General features: G+C 45.4%; 1 protein-coding gene and 1 pseudogene across 2 annotated transcripts in view; both read right to left on the bottom strand.

The window, feature by feature from the left end:
* Nucleotides 1-21,259, bottom strand: part of LOC121023504 (zinc finger protein 418-like) — a 216,890-nt gene that overhangs the window by 12,866 nt on the left and 182,765 nt on the right. The window contains exons 1-2 of one of the 2 annotated variants that reach the window (XM_040465442.1): nucleotides 6,489-6,704; nucleotides 3,497-3,623 (exon numbers count right to left, since the gene is read on the bottom strand). In XM_040465442.1, the coding sequence (XP_040321376.1) occupies nucleotides 3,497-3,623; nucleotides 6,489-6,521 (160 nt within the window). In that variant the 5' untranslated portion in view covers nucleotides 6,522-6,704. Of the gene's footprint in view, nucleotides 1-3,496; nucleotides 3,624-6,488; nucleotides 6,705-21,259 lie in introns of those variants that run through there. The other variant, XM_040465444.1, reaches the window with a different exon arrangement.
* LOC121023508 (DNA-directed RNA polymerases I and III subunit RPAC2-like) lies at nucleotides 9,207-9,732 on the bottom strand (annotated as a pseudogene).

The raw sequence follows: 21,259 nt of genomic DNA, 5'->3' as shown, positions 1-21,259 counted from the left end.
CGCTCTCTCTCTCTCTCTCTCTCTCTCAAAAATAAATAAATAAATAAATATATATATTTTTAATTAGGATAGGGCACCTGGGTGGCTCAGTTGGTTAAGCGTCCAACTTCGGCTCAGGTCATGATCTCACGGTCTGTAAGTTCAAGCCCAGCGTTGGGCTCTGTGCTGACAGCTCAGAGCCTGGAGCCTGTTTCAGATTCTCTGTCTCCCTCTCTCTCTGACCCTCCCCTGTTCATGCTCTGTCTCTCTCTGTCTCAAAAATAAATAAACGTTATATTTTTAATTAGGATAAATTATTTTTTAAAAAAGTGTTACTCCAGCGAACACACAAATGATAAGAACACAGGACAGCCTTACTACGGACACAGAGAAAGTTTTAGTGCTCTGGACAGAAGCTCAAAGCAGTCACAACATTCCCTTAAGCCAAAGCCTAATCCAGAGCAAGGCCCTAACTCTCTCCCTTCTATGAAGGCCAGGGGAGGTGAGGAAGCTGCTGAACACAAGTTTGAAGTTAGCAGAGGTTGGCTCGTGACACTGAAGGAAAGAAGCCGTCTCCTAACAGCAAAGGACCAGGTGGGGCAGCAGGTGCTGATGCAGAAGCTGCAGCAAGTGCTCTGGTAGCCCTAGCGGAGACCGGAGATCGTTCGTGAAGGTGGTGACACTGAACCACGGATTTTCCAAATGCAGACCGAGCAGCCTTCGACTGCAAGATGGCCATCTAGCACTTTCATAGCTGGAAAAGTCAAGCTTGTTAGGGCCAAGGCTCACGTATCATTCTGAAAAGCCCTTAGGAATTCTACTCTGCCCGTGCTATAAATAGAACAGCAAAGTCTGGATGACAGCACATCTCTTTATAATATGGCTTACTGAATATTTTAAGCCCACTGTTGAGACGTAGTGCTTTCTTTTAAAATATCACTGCTTAGTGACAAAGCACCCGTGAGCTCTGATGGAGATGTACAATGAGCTAATGTCTCATGCCTGCTAACACAACATCCATTCTGTAGCCTATGGATCAAGGAATAATTTTGATATTCAAGCATTATTTTTAAGAAATACCATCCTGTAAAACCAGACAGAGCTGCCACAGTGATTTTTCTGATGGATCTGGGCACAGTAAATAGAAACCTTCTGGAAAGGATTCACCATGACTTTGAAGGGTTCAAGACTTCCTTGGAGAAAGTAACTGCAGATGTGGTGGGAATGACAACAGAACTGGAGGTGGGGCTAGAAGATATGAATGAATTGCTACAAGCTCATGATAAAACTTGAATGGAATGGATGAGGAGTTGCTTTATATGGATGAACAAAGAAAGCAGTTTACCGAGATGGAATCCAAAGTTTAGAAAATATAAAAACACTGTATTTAACTATCCTGGAATTAAAATTTTTAAAAATTCAAAACATGGCCACCTGGGTGGCTCAGGTGAGCATCCGACTCTTGATTTCAGCTCAGGTCATGAACTCACAGTTCATGGGCTCTGCACTGATAGAGCAGAGCCTACCTGGGATTCTTTCTCTCCCTCTCTCTGCCTTCCCCCACACATGCATTCATTCTCTCTCAAAATAAAATAAAATAAAATAAATTCAAACAGGGGCACCTGGGTGGCTCAGTCGGTTTAGCATCTGACTACAGCTCAGGTCATGATCTCACGGTTCGTGGGTTTGAGCCCCATGTCATGCTCTGTGCTGACAGCTCAGAGCCTGAAGCTTGCTTCCGATTCTGTGTCTCCCTCTCTCTCTCTGCCCCTCTCCTGTTCATGCTCTGTCTCTCTGTCTCTCACGGATAAACAAACATTAAAAATTTAAAAAAAAATCAAAGAGATGAAATCTACTCCTGGTGAAGATGTTAAGACTGTGGAAATTACAACAAAAAATTTAGAATATTACATACGCTTAGCTGATAAAGCAGCAAAAGGGTTTGAGAGGACTGACTCCAGTTCTGAAAGAAGTTCCACTGTGGGTAAAATGCTATTAAACAGTATCACATGCTATAGAGAAATCACTCATGAACAGAAGAGTGAACCAATGCAGCAAGCTTTGTTGTTGTCTTATTTTACGAAACTGCCACAGCCACTCACCTTACAAACCACCCTGGGCAGTCAGCAGCCATGAACATCAAGACAAGACCCTTCACCGACAAAAACATGACTGGCTGCAATTTCAGATGACAGCAGCGAACTATTTTTAAATCAGCTACATTGTTTTTGAGACATCATGCTATGACAGACTTAATAGACTACAATAATGCAAACATAACTTACGTGCACCAGGAAAACAAAAAATTCATCTGACTTGCTTTATTGTGATGTTTCTACACTGCAGTGGTCTGGAGCCAAACCAGCAATAGCTCCAAGGTATGCCTATAGAATGCCAGAAGCCGGGGTGTGGAGGACATGGGGAGATGTTGGTCAAATGGTACAAACATTCAGTAATAAGATGAAAAGTTCTGAAAATGTAACATACAGCATGGTGACTGCAGTTAATAACGATGCTGTATACTTGAAATTTACTGAAAGTACTAAAAGTAGATCTTAGGCATTCATACAAAAAAATAATGTAATAATTTTATAAGAATGGATATTTAATTAACTTCAATTGTGGAAATTATATCACAGTGTATACATATATCAAATCACTACAGTGTACACTTGAATATATATAAATTTGTATCTCCAGAAGGCTGGGGGGAAAAAGAAAATACACCTAAAGTACAAACCTTGCAGGAGTCTGTTGAAAAGTAGCCTGTGATTCAGCTAAGTAGTCTGACAATGTCTGCAAACCCAGCAGAAGGAGACAGGAAGACATGTCAGCTAAAAGAAGGGATCAAAACCTGGGAAACACGGGAGCCTGGCTGGCTCACTTAGTAGAGCATGCAATTCTTTTTTTTTTTTTTTCCCCCACGTTTATTTATTTTTGGGACAGAGAAAGACAGAGCATGAATGGGGGAGGGGCAGAGAGAGAGGGAGACACAGAATCGGAAACAGGCTCCAGGCTCTGAGCCATCAGCCCAGAGCCTGACGCGGGGCTAGAACTCACGGACCGCGAGATCATGACCTGGCTGAAGTCGGACGCTTAACCGACTGTGCCACCCAGGCGCCCCGAGCATGTAATTCTTGACCTCAGAATTCTAAGTTCAAGACCCGAGGCTGTAGAGCTAACTTTAAACAAACAAAACCCCTGGGATACAGAAGTGACATGGATCTGTACTCACTGACCCAAACGAAGAGAGCAAGCATGGTGGAATCCATTACGGTCACTAAAAATCGACTAACTTTGAATCCTTCCCTATGAGGGTTTTAGTATAGCAGGTACTGAGGCTGCAGGGGCGGGGAGAAGAGGGCAGTGCAAACAAACCAGCCCTATCGACATGGCAACTACCCAGAAAGCTGAGAACCCACAGTGCCCATGGTCCACATGTAAGAGAGACTGAGAAGGGATGGGTTGGGGGAGAACAGGACCTAGTTCAGGCCACTGGGGAGGGAGAGGGCCTTACCCAGTGAGGATATAAGTGCAAAGTTCTCCAGCATCACATCGTGGTACAGGCATCTCTGAGCCTCATCAAGGAGCCTCCACTCCTCCCAGGAGAAGTACACAGCAACATCCTCAAAGGACACACTATCCTGTTACGATGGGGACAGATGAAACCATGAACATTCTGAGATCCCACAATCCATCTCACCATACATCTACCCCACACTCCTCCTCCTCCAGAGCTCCCCACTCCAAGAATTCCAGGCCTAGGTGCCACTAGCACCGCCCCTCCCCCCCCCCCCCCCCCCCCATCCTCAGGGTCTCTTTATTCACTGAGTTCAGCCCTCAGCAACATCAGGCAGGGAGACAGAGATGTCATCCAAATTCATCCTGGCCTGTAGGGTCCCAACCATACAATTCCCTAGGGCCTCCATTTTGAGACTTCCAAGACACACTGAAATGTGGGCTCATGCTGTACCCTTCAGCCTCCAATACCAGGGCCCTGTGGCCCTGAGCACACACTTCCCCTTGATGTGCACACTGCTCTGCAGACTCTCCTCTCTCACATCTCCAGTCCCTACAGCTGCACTCCCACAAACTCTACTTTGGGCAAAGCCCTGAATTCTGCTTTGAAGTCCTCCTCTGTGCCTCTGATCTTTGCTTCAGTGTCAGCCGCCCAGAAGCACATATGCATTAGATGGCTATGGCCCACTTCCACTTCTGTGCTGGACCTGCTGTCGTCTCAGTGGTCACAACTCCCCACCTCTCCACTCAACCTTCCTTAAAACCCCAGCCAGGCATGATGACTCTCACAAAGGACTACATTTACCGGATCTTATCCACCAGCAAGACCCGAACACCCCAGACCCCATCAAAGCACCCCCCAAATTCTGGTGAATCCATACAATGGTGAATTAGCAGGAGCCCTACCTTCAGTGTCATCTTGCCTCAATTACTCCTCCGAAGCCATCTTGCAGCCACTTGTGCCATGGAAGCTTTAGCCTCCCTGATCATCCTCTCTCCCACACATTCACACCATCATTTCTCCCTGTCGCCTGTGTTTCTCATACTTAGGATGTCAACCAGGAGCTAAGCAAGAGAAGCACCTCTCAGCATGCACCCTAGTCTTTCTGACCAGCTAACAGCATTACCACTATAACCTACATTACACACTTGCTAAAGTGTGACCCACAGTTCCATCCTGGTCCGATAGCCACCGTTTTTGAAAGTCTGCCCCAGAACTATGCACCATCAAGACTGAACACCACAAACCCCACCGAAGCTCACCACAAAATTCCCGTGAAACTGCAATAGTGAGTAAGCAGGAGCCTGGCCTCAGTGTCCTCGTCTCAATTACTCCCGTGCCTCCACGGCCTCCACTCCACAGGAGCCTTCTTCACCTGCCAGATCATCCTCTCTCCCATGTGTTCCCCACCATCACGTCTCTGCTTCACCCGTGTTTGTGTGCCCAGCAACCCTGATCAGGTGCACAGCAAGAAAATCACTCCTCATCATGCACCTCCCTCTATTTGGCCAGCTAAGGCACTGTCACAATGACCTGCATTCCCCAACCTAAACATAGTCCACAGCTCCTCTCTGGTCTACACAACAGCCACCACTTCGGGATGTCTTCATCCTGTACCTCCTCCCCAAATCTCCAGACCGGCAAATCCAGCTACTCACTTGCTGTCTCCACGAGCTGTGCCCTGAAATATCCCCTAACAGGACTCGTAACAGGACCAAACGAAACTCCTGGCAGTCCCAAAGAAAATTAACCTACCGTCAACCTCCCCACCCCAGGTGATGAAACTTCCATCCCTTCAGCTGCTAGGACCAAAATCCCTGGGGTCATCCCTGACTTTTTTCTCTCCCTCACCTACAACATCAAAAAATCTACTTTACCCTTCTTTTAAAAATGGAAGAGTCCAACTTTTCACCTACCCCTATGGCCATTGCTTTGGTTCATCAGCACTCATTTGGATTGCAGCAGCTGCCTCCTCCCGGGCTCCCTGCCTCCTCCCCTACCCCCAAGGTCTGTTATCTTTTCTACAACCGGAAAGAGCCCATTAAGACTTCGGTAAGACCAGCCCCTCCCCCTCTTATCCAAGCCTCTCATTGCCTCCAAAAGAGGTGCCCAAATTCTCAACAGCCACATTACAGGCCTGATCCTTGACCCTCTGCTTTGTTCCCGACAGGGAGAATGGACGCAGGTCGTACCTGTCCAAGCACTTGCACACTCTGATATCTATTTCTGGGATAGCTTCTCACACCTGTTTATATGTAACCCTTGGCCTGCACTCAGGAGCCTCGTTTTGGGGTATCCTCAGGGACCCCACACCCAGCCGTTGGAAAAACAGCAAGGGAAGGGGCTCAAGACACCACAATCCTGGACACCGTACTGGCGATGTCAAGATCAGTGAGGGACTTGCGCAGGTGCCATATGAGCTTTCACAACCTTCAGAACTTGTGGTTGAGTGAAGGCAACCAGGGCTGGGCTCTACCAGGTCAGGCCTCCCCTGCACCCCGCCCGGCCCTGGAACCCAGGGACCTCGGGATGACCAACCTCGGCGCCTCAGTCCTCCTACCAGCTCTGTGACCTTCGACAAGAACTGCACTCCCGGGGCCTCCTTGTCTTCATCACCCCCTTTCACCTCTCTCTTGAGAAGCTTTCGGAAAGCTATTCACACCCAAACACGGACCGTGTCCCTCTTCGGTTCACGACCCTCCAGCGCCCTCAGAACGGAGGTACCACACCCCAGCTCGCCAGTCCCCCCGTGATCCCGCCGCACACCCTGTGTCCCTGAGGGCAGACCCCACACCCCCGAATCCTCCCCCTCGGCGCCCCCTGCAGCCCGCTCCCGCACCCCATCACGCCGGCGCTCAGACACGGGGCCCCGCCCACGAGGGCCTCCCCGGCCCGGACACCGGACCTGGGCCGCAGGGACGCGAGCAGGTGCCCCGCGCTCGGGCCTCGGGAGTCTGGGTGGGGGAGGGTCCGGGGGCGTCGCGTTTACCTGAGCCGGGTGCCTGCGCGCGGCCGCCGCCATCGGACTCTGTGGGCGGAGCGGGGCCCAGAGCGGCGAAAGAGGAGCAGACACCCGCCGCGGGACAGCTCGAGCGGCGTCGTCGCCGAGCCGCGGACCCGCCTCTCCGCCGTGGGGACAACGACTCCTGAGCCTTGACAGTTCCGTCACTTCGGTCCCGCCCCGGCACGCCCGAGAGCAGCAAAATGGCCGCCACAAGGAGGAGGCCGGAAGTCCCGCCCCTACGGGATGAATTCCCGCGGAAACGCTTCCATTGGCTCAATTCCGCGCACGGTCTTCTGGAAAATGTAGTTGGCGGATCCCTAGAGGCAGCAGCCAGGGTTTTCTCCATTCTGATCTGAGCATTGGCCAGGCTGCTCTCCAAGGGATGCTGGAAACCTAGAGGGAGAAGGAGTTTGCTCCTTGTGAACTGCGATGAACAGGCATAATTTCATACTCTGTGATTGCCAGCCTCTTCCCAGAAATGAGATGTTCCCAAATCCAGTGATCTAAATGGTCCTATCATTCCATAGAACCATTCAGACATAAAATAATCCACGCATAGCTGAAGGCAGTATGTTACTCCTCTTCAAATGAATGTAGCTGATGCTTTTGTCATCACTTTGTGAGTTCTATTATGATTGACTAAGAGCAAGGGAAAAAACTTTACACAGGGCCGTGACTGGGACTAAAGAGAGATGTTAGGCCAGAATAAACAGGATCTCTGCCTCTGGCTCCCACAGAAAATTTGTTCCTTGCCTGTAAGGTCAGTGATTGTGTCCTGCCCATTTTTAACTACCTAGTATTCTTACTCAGTGTTCTAAGATACACTCAATTCTATTTTGCAAAGTGACATCTACCTCAAACAAAGACCAACCTTAGTGCTATTTTAGTTTGGGTCAGTGGCTACAACTTTAACAGTTGCAGAATGTCTGATGCAGAGTATCTGAACCTCCAGATAAAGGGTGTAATTGACCCCCATGATGTCATGTCCTGACTGGTAAGTGACTATGATACTCCAGTGATTGCAGGTACAGTTGTGCATGGGGAACTGAGATTATTTCAGAAGAGTAGTTTGGAAATGCAAATTCAGAAAATTAGTAATAATGTTTTTGTTCTTTTTTTTTTTTTTTAAGGTTCTCTTTTAAGTAATCTCCATATACAACTTGGGGCTCAAACTCACAGCCCTGAGATCAAGAGTCACATGCTCTTCTGACTGAGCCAGCCAGGTGCCCCAGGAATAATGTTTTTGCAGTTTAGAGATAGTGTTAGAAATAGCTCTGGGAAAATACCAGGGGATGCTGAAGAAAGTTAAGATGTTAGAGAATTTTTAGCAGAGCTATTTTTCTTGAAAATATTAAGCAATACCACCTTGGAGGGAAGAAAAGAAGTGAACATTTATAGTAGCCAGATTACTAAAAATGGGCAAGAAACTGAGGTGTTCTGTTTATTCACAGCTCTACCGCTGTACACTGAGCAAATACTCAGTTGCAGGCACTTAGGCACTTTTGTAATGTGAATGGAAACATTAGGGGATGCATGGGTGGCTCAGTCAGTTAAGCGTCAGACTCTTGATTTTGGCTTAGGTCATGATCTCATCATTTGCAAGTTCAAGCCTCACTTTGGACTCTCTGCTGTTAGTGCAGAGCCCGCTTCAGATCTTCTGTCCCCCACTCTCTCTCTGCCCTTCCCCCAGTTGCTTGTTCTCTCTCTGTCTCAAAAATAAACATTTTAAAAAAGGTTAAAAAAAAAGAAACATTAGAACACTGGAAAGACAAATACTCATGCAATTTACATTCTTCAGAGAACACAGGTAGGTAGCAATCCCTATCAAAATAATACCAGCATTCTTCACAGAGCTATAACAAGCAATCCTAAAATTGGTATGGAACCAGAAAAGATCCCGAATAGCCAAAGCAATCTTGAAAAAGAAAACCAAAGCTGGAGGCATCATAATCCCAGACTTCAAGATGTATTACAAAGCTGTAATAATCAAGACAGTATGGTACTGGCACAAGAACAGACACTCAGATCAATGGAACAGAATAGAGAACCCAGAAATGGACCCACAAACGTATGGCTAACTAATCTTTGACAACGCAGGAAAGAATATCCGATGGAATAAAGACAGTCTCTTCAGCAAGTGGTGCTGAGAAAACTGGACAGTGACATGCAGAAGAATGAACCTGGACCACTTTCTTACACCATATACAAAAATAAACTCAAAATGGATAAAAACCTAAATGTAAGACAGGAAGCCATCAAAATCCTTGAGGAGAAAGCAGGCAAAAACCTCTTTGACCTTGGCTGCAGCAACATTTTACTTAACACGTCTCCAGAAGCAAGGAAAACAAAAGCAAAAATGAACTACTGAGACCTCATCAATATAAAAAGCTTCTGCACAGCAAAGGAAACAATCAGCAAAACTAAAAGGCAACCAACAGAATGGAAGAAAATATGTGCAAACGACATATCAGATAAAGGGTTAGTATCCAAAATCTATAAAGAACTTATCAAACTCAACACCCAAAAAACAAATAACCCAGTGAAGAAATGGGCAAAAGACATGAGTAGACACTTCTCCAAAGAAGACATCCAGGTGACTGACAGGTACATTAAAAAATGCTAAACATCACTCATCATCAGGGGAATACAAATCAAAACCACAATGAGATACCACCTCCCACCTCTCAGAATGGCTAACATTAACAACTCAAGCAACAACAGTGCATAAGAGACTAGAATGTGGATTCATTTCTGCTTGCTTATTGATCCTTATATTCCTTTATGCTGGCCTCAAATTTGTCCAGCCCATGCTGGCAGACATTCACAAGCCCTGTCAAGCCTCTCTGAAGCGGCTCAACAGCTGGAAAAGCACCTCAAGTCTGAATGCATAAATTAATTTTGCTCTCTGAAGGATGGGTTGTAGTGTAACCACAAAATTCCACTTCTGGGTTCTTCATGATCATGTAATGAAGAGCATTTCTTAGGGTATGGTCCTCCTCCTTGTGCAACAAAAATGTCACACGATTGTCACACATTTCCAGGGCTGTCTTCTTCTCACCTTCAGCCACTGAGGTTCAATCCAGGAATTTTTCCCTCCAGCTCCTGGTCCTCTTCTATCATGGGGGCGGCTTCCTGAAGCCTCAGGTGGTGTAGGAGGGTCGGAGGCTCTAAGGCATACCGCAAATGGTGAGGGCAAAGCAGGAAGGAAGGAACGACCTACGCAAGGAGCCAAGGACAGAGGCAAAAATGAATAAACATTTTAAAAATAGAAGAAGATTCTCTCTCTCCCTCTGCCCCTTCCCTGCTCTCTTTCTCTCTCAAAAAAAAAAATAAATAAATAAATAAAAAACTTAAGAAGCTGATTTAAATTGTTGTGGCATTTTTAGAATTATACCAGGTATGTCCCCAACTACATCTTTTGGGTGTGGAGCCTCGTTATTTATGTCTTTGGCAAAGAGAACACATGAAGTGAGAGCTGTGTTAGTCTGCTGGGGTGGCCACAACAAAACACCACAGACCGGGTGGCTTCAACAACAGAATGTTTTTCTCACAGTTCTGGATGCTGGGAGTGCAAGATGGACGGGCCAACAGGTTTGGTGATCTATAGTCTCTCTCCTTGGCTTGTGGATGGCTACCTTCTAGCTGTGTCCTAATGGGCCTTTTCCTCTTGGTGAGCAGTGTTGGTGTCTATTCTTCTTTTTTTTTTTTTTATTTTTATTTTTATTTTTTTTTTCAACGTTTATTTATTTTTGGGACAGAGAGATACAGAGCATGAACGGGCGAGGGGCAGAGAGAGAGGGAGACACAGAATCGGAAACAGGCTCCAGGCTCTGAGCCATCAGCCCAGAGCCCGACGCGGGGCTCGAACTCACGGACCGCGAGATCGTGACCTGGCTGAAATCGGACGCTTAACCGACTGCGCCACCCAGGCGCCCCGGTGTCTATTCTTCTTAAAATGCAGCCAGTTTGGGGGCGCCTGGGTGGCGCAGTCGGTTAAGCGTCCGACTTCAGCTCAGGTCATGATCTCGCGGTCCATGAGTTCGAGCCCCGCGTCGGGCTCTGTGCTGAAGGCTCAGAGCCTGGAGCCTGTTTCAGTCTGTGTCTCCCTCTCTCTCTGACTCTCCCCCGTTCATGCTCTGTCTCTCCCTGTCTCAAAAATAAATAAAATGTTTAAAAAAATTAAAAAAAAATGCAGCCAGTTTGAATAGGGTAGGACCCCACCTTAGTGACTTCATTTAACCTTAGTGACCTCTTTAAAAGTAGTCGCTTAGGGGGGCGCCTGGGTGGCGCAGTCGGTTAAGCGTCCGACTTCAACCAGGTCACGATCTCACGGTCCGTGAGTTCGAGCCCTCGTCGGGCTCTGGGCTGATGGCTCAGAGCCTGGAGCCTGTTTCCGATTCTGTGTCTCCCTCTCTCTCTGCCCCTCGCCCGTTCATGCTCTGTCTCTCTCTGTCCCAAAAATAAATAAACGTTGAAAAAAAAAATTAAAAAAAAAAAAAAGTAGTCGCTTAGGGGTTAGGGCTCCAACATATGAAAAGTATTCTATTAATGTTTTAGTGGTAATAGAAGGCAAAGGAGTTACTAAAGTTAGATGATAGACAAAGACCATTCAACTATTTGAAAGTATCTTCCAGTTGCCAGTGGCTCACAATAACTTCTAAAAGTGACTTTTATGAAAATGCAATTTCCAAAAGGTGCATTTAGTGGTATTTACCTACAGTATCAACTGTTAATGCATTGTTTCTTTTTGTTTGTTTGTTTAAATTTACATATTTATTTTGAAAGAGACAGAGACAGTGCACATGGAGGAGGGGCATAGAGAGAAGGAGAGAGAGAGAATCCCAAGCAGGCTCCACATGGACAGCATGGGGAGTTGTGGGGTTCAAACTCACAAACTGTGAGATCATGACCTGAGCTGAAACCAAGACTTGGATGCGTAGCTGACTGAGCCACCCAGGTGCCCTTGTAAATGCATTATTTCTAAGAACTACTTAAAGAAAACAGGGTGCCTAGGTGGCTCAGTCACTTAAGTGTATGACTTCAGCTCACATCAATGATCTCATGGTTTGTGAGTTTGAGCCCTGCATCAGGCTCTGCCCTGATGGTGCGGAGCCTGCTTGGAATTCTGTCTCCCTCTCTCTATGCCCCCCCCCCCTGCAAAAGAAATAAACTTTAAAAAATTCAAATACTTAAGAAAATAAAGCAAATATTACCAAGTGCTAAAACATAGAGTTTAATAAAGTAAAATACCTTTCTTTCAATTGAAACTTAGTATTTTGTGATGATGGAAACAAAGGCAAGAAAAATGTAGCTTAAATTAAATCTCTTTCCAGCTTACAGTCCACTGACAGACACCTGAAACATGCAGAGTGTGACCTTCCCCAAGGAACTCATGGCTGCCTTAGTGACTTTATGTTTATATTTTATTAAAGTCTAAAAGTAACCTTAACAGCTAGCCCCTCAAGGTCCTGAAAGCCTTGCTTCAAAATTTCTCTATCCCCACTCCCTCTGCAAACTTAAAAGTATATAATCAGTCACTCCTCACAACCCCAGTGCAGCTCTTTCTGCCCATGGGTCCTGTCCCCGTGCTATAATAAAATCACCTTTTTTCTCCAAAAATGTCTCAAGAATTCTTTCTTAGCTGTTTGCTCATGGACCCCACTTCGAATTTCATCATTTTGTATCATAAGCAACGCTGATTATTTATGCAGCCTGATTAAACCCTCACAAACACATCATCTGGCCTAAGAAAAGTTCTGAACATTTTGGTCTTTGCGGTGTCCTCAGATACCTGGCATGAAAACCTTTCACCTACTTTCTGGGATTCTTTTCTCGCCCCTGTCTCCATCATACATTTTTCCACAGAGGCAATGATCTTTCTTCAGTTTTTTAAATTTTTTTTTTCAACGTTTATTTTTTATTTTTGGGACAGAGAGAGACAGAGCATGAACGGGGGAGGGTCACAGAGAGAGGGAGACACAGAATCGGAAACAGGCTCCAGGCTCTGAGCCATCAGCCCAGAGCCCGATGCGGGGCTCGAACTCACGGACCACGAGATCGTGACCTGGCTGAAGTCGGACGCTTAACCGACTGCGCCACCCAGGCGCCCCTTTCTTCAGTTTTTTAAATTCCACATGCATCTCTCCAACTTAGAGTACTTCTGGCTTTCCTTCTCTCTGATTAAAACATTTGCCCCCACTATGCTTTGTAAATTTAAATATATCTATATATAGGTGTCTGCATAAATTTCAAATCAGAAGTGTTTTCTACCCTAAACTCCTAAATCCTGAACATTCTGTGAAAGGATCTCAATTTAAAATGGAACCAGAAAATATGAAATGGAGACTCTCACACACAGACTCTCAGAAGAGTGGAACTTAAGAACTGAGAGACTGGGGCTCCTGGGGGGGTGCAGTCAGTTAAGCATCTGATACTTGATCTCATCTCAGGTTGTGATCTCATGATTCATGAGTTCAATCCCCACATCAGGCTCTGCACTGATGGTGAGGAGCCTGCTTGGGATTCTGTTTCCTTCTCTCTGCCTGTACACCACTTGTGCTTTCTCTCTCTCTCTCCCTCAAAACAAATAAATAAACATTAAAATATTAAAAAAAACAAACAAACCCGGGGCTCCTGGGTAACTCAGTCAGTTAAGCATCTGACTTGGGCTCAGGTCATGGTCTCATGGTTCACAAGTTCAAGCCCCACATCAGGCTCCGTGCTGACAGCTCAGAGCCTGGAGCCTGCTTTGGATTCTGTATCTCCTCTCTTTGCCCTTCCCCTGCTCATGCTCATGCTCTGTCTCTCTCTTTCTCTCTCTCAAAAACAAATAAACATTCAAAAAAATTATTAAAAAAACAAAAAAGAACTGAGAGACTGATTTGCTGTAAACATTTGATTTACAGAAGACTTGTCACCTGACCAATGAACATCCCCCAAGAATCTCCATCCTCAAGACAATGAACTTCCTGCTTGGACTTGGGCTTGACTCCTCTATCTTTGCACTGCAAGCCCTAAATACAGCCTGCTTGAAACCCCCATTGGACTTGCCTGTATCTTTCTACATTATATGTGCTGAATTGCAATTTCTCTGTCATTCCTAAATAAAATAAATTTCTGGTAATTCAAGCTTGTTCCAGTTTACCTCCCTATTTAAGGTGACAATTCCCTATATTATACTATCATAAAATTTCCTGAATATCTCTAGTGATTAACAGTATTCAATTTTAGAAAATTCTTTAAAAATAATTATCAATAGCATTCCTGTTTTCCATATACTATAAGCAATCCAAAGCAGAGTTATTATCATTGTTACTCAATTTGAATCAAAATGTCCTGGAAGATTAAATGGTATACAATGAGAGCCTACAAATACATAAAGTTGACTAAATAAATGATCGGATGTTTTAGAGAGGACTTCTAGCCCAGAAACTGCATTTGGAACATTTGGGGTTTTGCCCAGTGGGCAACACAAAACAGAGATCTGGGTTTCACTGCCAAAGAGACTGAAGGGATGACTGTCAGGGACCCTGAAGACACCCATGCAGAGGCATTCATCAGAGGTGTGGCTTCATAATCCCATAATCAGGGGTATGTGAAAATATAAAATAGAAGGCGGAGTAAAAGGAGACAAACATTCACCAGAACAAGAATTGTGCTGAGGGCTCTAGCCTCATGGGAAGGTCTGGGGGAAAGGCTGTTGCTGTGAATTCGACGGCCTTGCTTCCTGTGCCTGTGTAGGTCAAAGATCATGGAGCCACATGGCCAACCATGAGGTTAGGACACATAACATTAACGAAGAACAACATGAATGTGTGTACTGGGATGGTCCATCTTTCTGGAATGTCTGAAAGACAGTATCTATGAATATTTTTCTGCAGTTGTTTTTCCTCTTTCTTGGTCCAGTCTACTCATAGCAGGAGAGGAATTTAGCAGGAGTTACAGGGCCCACCAGAGGAAAGAGCAGAATCCAAGGCACTTCGGAGACATCATTCCTTAGCTCCACCCATCTCAGAACACTGGGACAAAGCTTACTGACCTGGAAGCCACTTGAAAGGATGTAGTGCTGAGACAGATCCTTCTGCCCCTCTGTGAAAATAAAGGACAAGTTTATGTCCAATGTCACCTAGAAAATATTTCCTTCCAACGCTGCCCTTGTCTGAAGGAACTCTTTAGAGAGAAGCCCCAAGGAGTTGGCAAAGACAAGTTGTTTAACCATATCTCTTAACAGATATTCTCCCCATCAGTACTATTCAGTCTCTTTGAGTCTCCTTTTAAAATATCTCTTTAAATGTTGTACACGTTAAAACAATTATAGTTTCACTCTTCCATCCAGTACATTTCTTGTTTCTACCTGTTAGTTCATAATTTGGGGAGCTTCCTGGGTATCATCTGAAACTGGCCCTTGTACACAGAGGACAGAGGCAGACCGCTCCAGATTGCGAGGTGGCAGAATTAAGCAAGGAAACTTATGTGTGAGGCTTACCTTGGGTGACTGCAAGATAAACAGATCTCTGCATCTGCCCGCCGGAATCTTAAAATGTATATAGAAGCCTTCACTGGGTTCAGCTGCATATACCATCCGGATGGTATCAACAACACTTAGTATCGCAAGGCTGTGTCCTCGGGCAGCTTCTAGTGCAGGGAAGGCAAGCAGAGTGGACATTCCCAGGACAGGGGAGGGGTTTGGAGCCTCTGACTGCCCAGGCCCATCTCTTCACTCAACCGATGGTGACTTCTTGATGACTTCCTCTAATACTACTGTTTCTCATTCACATCTGAAATAATATATATCTGTCCCTGGTTCCTGATGCAAACCTAAACCATTATAATTTTCTGGTGATAGTCACCTTTTCACCTCTCTGGCAAAACTGAGGCTTAACAGTGAATGCTGATGTATCACCTGGTGTAAAGCCCTCTACTTCTGCATCTTTGTAATTTTCAAAGGATTGAACAAATGAGTTATGTAATGAGGGAAATCCAAAATTACATTAATGCCTCGAAAGGGGCTCACAGCGAGATGGAACACAGGTAGGTGAGAAGGACATGTGACAACATGGGCTTGCGACTGGTATCTGAAGTGGGGGAGGGGCAGCAATCCCTGCTATCTCCAGGTAGATAGCGTCAGAACCGATTTCAATTGTAGGACACCCAGATGGTGTCAGAGACTTGCTTGGTGTGCACCCCCCACGCATACCCCCAGTACCACTGACACTGGACCAGAGTGCAGAACCTTCAGGCAGTAAGCACAGAACATTGAGTTCTAAGGTGTAAAAGAATTAAGTTGAACCCACGGCTACACTGGAAACTTGGCTACCAGGAAATTCTTCTTTCTAAAAAGCGTGTTGTTTATTTTTTTCTCACTTTGAGAACTCTGAGGAAAATTACACTTAGAGAGAAGGAAATAATCAAGTGAGAATAGAAATACACGGAAAAGTGGAAGGAAAGCTATATAGCCTTGTGCTGTTTGTTTCAAAAACGTTCACTCAACATCTTACCTGGTTCAGAGACTGGTCTAGATATGTTACACATCAGTAAAGAAAGAAATGTGTCCTGCCGTAGCCTGCATTCAAAGTTATTGAGGGGAGTGACCAATAAGTAGTGAAGAGACTATTCTATATTATACTAAATTATAAGGTGGCAGGTGCTGTGGCAAGGATGTGGATTCAGGAGGATTTCAATAGGAAATAGAGGGGTCAGGGTTGTTCTCATAGGGAGATATTTGACCACACAATTAAAGGAGGGAAAGGAGAGATTTGGAATCTTGGGGAAGATGTCCCATGGAGAAGAAATAGCCAGTACAATGTCCCAGGACCAGGAGCTTGCCTGGAGTATAAGACAATTGATGTGATTGTTATTTGAATTGGTTGGTAAATTTTAGTAAGCCAGACAGAAATATCCCTCCTGTGTGCACATTTCTGTAAGTACATCTGCATGTCTCTACCACAGACCCCCTGGTTTCCAATCTTCTTCACTCTTCATTCTTCACCAGGGCAGATCACTGGCTACTACCTGGAATCTACATATATTATCAGCTTGGGATAATAATTGTTCCACACAAAGTGGATGGCCAGACCAAAGCATAGGTAAAATGCTGCTTCTTCATTGTCTTTCAGGGACACCTTGAATATGGCTGTGATGCAGCTACCATTGATTTTACTTGCAACCATAAACCAAAATGAGCCAAGCAGAACCCAAGCTCAAGCCCTTAACGCCCAGTACAGCCATTATAGTGAGCTATTGCCACATTGGTGGGTTCTCATGAAGCCCAGTTGTGTTCTCTAGATCTGATTTGGCTCAATCCTGACTGCACATTTCTACCTTCTAATTAAATACACTGGAGTCCTTTGACTTTATAATTTGGTTGGTCCAAGAGAACTCTCCTCATAGTGGGTTGTTCTGGATGCACAGATATTTATACACCCTATTCACTGTTCAGTTCTTATTTGGAGACGATGACTCAACAAGAATGGTGTAAAAATGATGTAGAAGTCTGTACTACAGACACATAGGCTTCCTCCAGAGCCCTGGGGGACTGTCTTGTGATTTCTTGGACTCTTACTCAAACCCCACACTGCATGTTTCCTACCAGGTGGTCTGCTCAATTTTGTGGCCCAGTGGACAGGACTGCTCCCACCACAGCCCGATCTGCTGCACAGCTCTTTTCCACAGGACCCCGTCCATGGCCTCCATATCCTCTGGCATAGGACAAGTGTTTCTAGTTGAGGAAATGTTGCTTCTTAAAGACAAAGAAGCCTACCAGGTGCTGTGCTCCACATTTTTGTAAGGAGATCCAAGAGACAAATATCAGAATGGCTAACACTAAAAAGATCGATTACAGCAAGGGTTGGTGAGCATCTAAAGAAACTGAAATTCATAGGCTACTGTTGGGCAGGAAGCTAGGCATGTGCAACAGGAGGACGGACCTTAGATGTCCTGATGGAGAGCCCCAACCGAAGGCCACCTGGGGGGAGGGGGAGCTTTGTCTCCCTTGGAGTGTACTTTAGTAACACTTTGCTCACCTTTACGTTCATTTTGCTGTCCTGTAATTTTTTCCTGTGGCAGCGAGAACTGAGGCTTCTTTCCTTTTCCATCAAATTCTCAGTAATACTAGTGGTGAAGATGTAGAACCCTGTAACCAAGATGGAAAGCAGTTTGGCCATTCCCCCTCTCCCCTCCCCCCTTCCCCCCCCTTCTTGTGAACTCCTTTGGGTCAGACACCAGATCTTAAAAACTGTAGCAAAAATGAAAGCTAATACCGGTTTGGTACTTTGGCAGCCATTATCTCCTCTTTCTCATAATGGCCACGTAAGGTAGGCGGGGCATAGGTTATAACCTCCACCGGGCAGATGACAGGCTATCACACAGCAGGAAGCAGCAGGGCAGGGAGGGCCTGGGGCTTCTGCCACCTGATTCTATCCCTGTTCCACTACCCCTTGCAGTCTCCCTTGTGCTCTTCTGATTTCCCAAACCCTCTCTAAGGCAAGTGATGGCCAATATTTGTCGATTTTATAACCTCCAATTTTACCCCCTGGCTGTCATCCTGCTGCCGTAGTGGCCTGGTGTTCGCCTGCTGGTACAACTTTGTTCTCCATGTCCCATGTCGGTGTTACAGACTCCGAGAAGCAAGAGGATAACTGATGGCGGACCCTCAGAAGCAGCTGCCGGCAGGCCTTCATTGGGCCAGGTGTGTGTGTCAAGGCCACACAGCTAGGGAGACAGAGGCTGCATTGCGACCCGGCTCTTTCCAGAGCTCAGTGTTTCCTCCTATGGGAAAAGCAGAGATGCAGCAAGGGAGAGAGATGATGCTTGGGGAGGTGAGCCCTTACCTAGCAAGACCAGGAGTCCAAAGGTCTCCAGCATCACCTCCAGGTACTAGATTCTCTGGGCTGTGCCCAGCCCACCAGAGTGAAGGTCATAAACACCTGGAAGTCAAACTAAGGCATCATATTGACCTTCGGGTTGGTGAGTGGGATCAGAGCTTACTTATCACTCCATTGCTGATAAAGATAGAGAGACCCAACCGTGAATCACCAAGGTGTCTTAAGGTTTGAGCTCTGTGCTGGGCTCAAGGAGGAGGCTAATGCAGTCGTGTACATAATGCTACTGTGACTGAGAGAAAAGCCCTCCCTGGGGAAGGCCACTGGAGATGACAATGGCCTCCCCATGAGGACAGTGGGGGCAGAGGACAAGTGGGAAAACAGTCATGACCATTCCAAGGAGAACAGCAGCAACAACAGCACCTCCTTGGTCCTTGCTATGCACCTGCCCTGGGCTGAGGGCTTCGTGAACTGTGGTACAGGGGTTACACACACCCAGGGCTGGAGCTAGTTGTTCAGGTTTGAATCCAGTCTCTCAAATCCGACACTTGTCTGTTATATGACCTTGAGAAACCAACTCCATCTTTCCAACCCTGGACTTCTCTGGAAATACAAAAATCATTCTCACCTCCTCAGGTTGCCATAACTAGAGATGCTCACAATGCAAGCCCCCGAGTCCTGACACTGATAAATGCTCAGGGTGTGAGTCTTAGTAATTCTCACAGGGGCCAAGGTAAGCACCATCACTGCCTCCCTGTCAGTCAGGGAGCTGAGACTCCGGGAGCAATAACGAGTTGCCCAGATTCCCACGTGAAGCCCCGCTTCCCCTGCAGGCAGGTTAGCAGGTACTGGAAGGCCCCATTTCTTTCTCAAACACACCAAGGGATAGAGGGCTGTTGGGGCACTGGAGAAACATTGCCTGGCCCAAGGGTGCCACTGCAGGCAGAAGTTGGAGTTGCTCAGGGCTAGATAGGCCACAGGTGCCACTGCACAGCAAATGACCTCCAAATGCTCAGGAGCAGCCTACACCTTACACGCCTTTTACACAAGAGGAACCTGAGGCCCACAGAAGATGGGAATGTGTCCTGGGGATCTGGGGTTCAAACCCAGGGCTTAGGGATCCTGATCAGTGCCTTATATCCTCTCTGTTGGGCTTTAGGACTCAAAAAACACCTTCTCCATCCTGAGTCCACCTGGTGCCCCGAGAGTCCTGCTCCAGCCTACCAACTTCCATAATGACAGACCAGGAAAATGGGTGGACACTACAAAGCAAGGCTTTATTGTATTATTAAATGTCTGGACTTTAGAAAGTGAAGGAGAATATATTAATGTAGATTAAAAGTGTTTATGTGTGTCCATTATGCACAGCATTAAAAAACTGAAAACAAGAGAACATATACTTTCAGTATTAAAAATAATTATCCCACAAAGTAAAAGTCACAAAATGAAATTCCAACATACATCTGTTGTTTCACATCCTTTTGGAAAAGGAAAATAACCAAAGTTCATAGAATAGGCAGAAGATATGAACCGTTTAGCAAAAATATAGATAGCAAATACACATCAGAAAAAAATGCTCATCATGACTCCTCAGGAAAATGCAGTTAAAACACTGAGACTGCACTATAAACTTATAAAAAGGATTAAAATTAAGAATGACCAAACCAAACAATTCACTAGGATGTGGAGGAAATGGAACTCTCATACACTGCTGGTAAGAGTACAAAAAGGTATACCATTTACATCACAATATGCTAAATTCTTTAAGTTAAACATTTACCCCATGACTCAGACTTTCCACTCTGAGTTACAGACAAAAAATAAGTGAAACACATATCCATATAAATAATTACACATGAATGTTTATACCAACTTTATTTTCCATATGCAAAAATTAGAAATACCCAAATGCCTGTAAACAAATTAATGGGTAAACTAAGACTGGTATACTCAAAAGAATATTTCTCAGCCAAAAAAAAAAAAAAAAAAAGATTACCTACTTATATATCATTGACGCATCTACAATTATTTATGCAACACAAAAGTAGGAAAAAAGGGGGGGGGCACCTAGGTGGCTCAGCTGGTTAAACATACAACTTGATTTTGGCTCAGGTCATGACCTCATGGTTCGTGAGTTCAAGCCCTACATCATGCTCTGCGCTGCCAGGGCAGCGCCTGCGTGAGTTTCTCTCCCTCCCTTGCTCTCTTTCAAAATAAATAAAATTTTAAAAACTTAAAAAAAAAAATACTTTGATTCCCACTATATAAATCATAGAAAATAGAGGTTTTTGGGGCGCCTGGGTGGCGCAGTCAGTTAAGCGTCCGACTTCAGCCAGGTCACGATCTCGCACTCTGTGAGTTCGAGCCCCGCGTCGGGCTCTGGGCTGATGGCCCAGAGCCTGGAGCCTGTTTCCAATTCTGTGTCTCCCTCTCTCTCTGCCCCTCCCCCGTTCATGCTCTGTCTCTCTCTGTCCCAAAAATAAATAAACGTTGAAAATAGAGGGTTTTTTTTGTTTTTTTTTTTTAATGGAAAGTAAATCAATGGTTACTTGGAGTGCTGTGAAGGCAGATAAAGGACATGAGGTAAATATACAATGACCGATATGATCACTATAAGACCACGATGTTTTCTGAGGTTTGTAAGTATGTCAAAACTTACTAAAGACTACATTTCCAATATGTACAGTTTATTACATGTAATTATACCTTAATAAACCTTTCTTAAATAATTCAAGATAAAAAATCTGTTTGTCCAACTCTTTTTGGAAAATAGGTTTTGCAACCCTACATTCAACACACAGTCTCACCCCGTGGAGGCTAGTTTTGCTGTGAAAGCAAATACAGCGATCAACGAAGGACTCTCCATGAGAGTCAAGAGGACTGCTGGCTGGGTCACAAAAGCCGCATCCCCGGACTACAGATCCCCCTTTTCTCGAT

The sequence above is a fragment of the Herpailurus yagouaroundi genome, unplaced genomic scaffold (genome assembly GCF_014898765.1).
Source record: "Herpailurus yagouaroundi ecotype Mexico unplaced genomic scaffold, PumYag 557, whole genome shotgun sequence".
Classification (NCBI taxonomy): domain Eukaryota; kingdom Metazoa; phylum Chordata; class Mammalia; order Carnivora; family Felidae; genus Herpailurus; species Herpailurus yagouaroundi.
The sequence above is the reverse complement of the archived record's forward strand: the minus strand, read 5'-3'. Positions and strand labels throughout refer to the sequence as shown.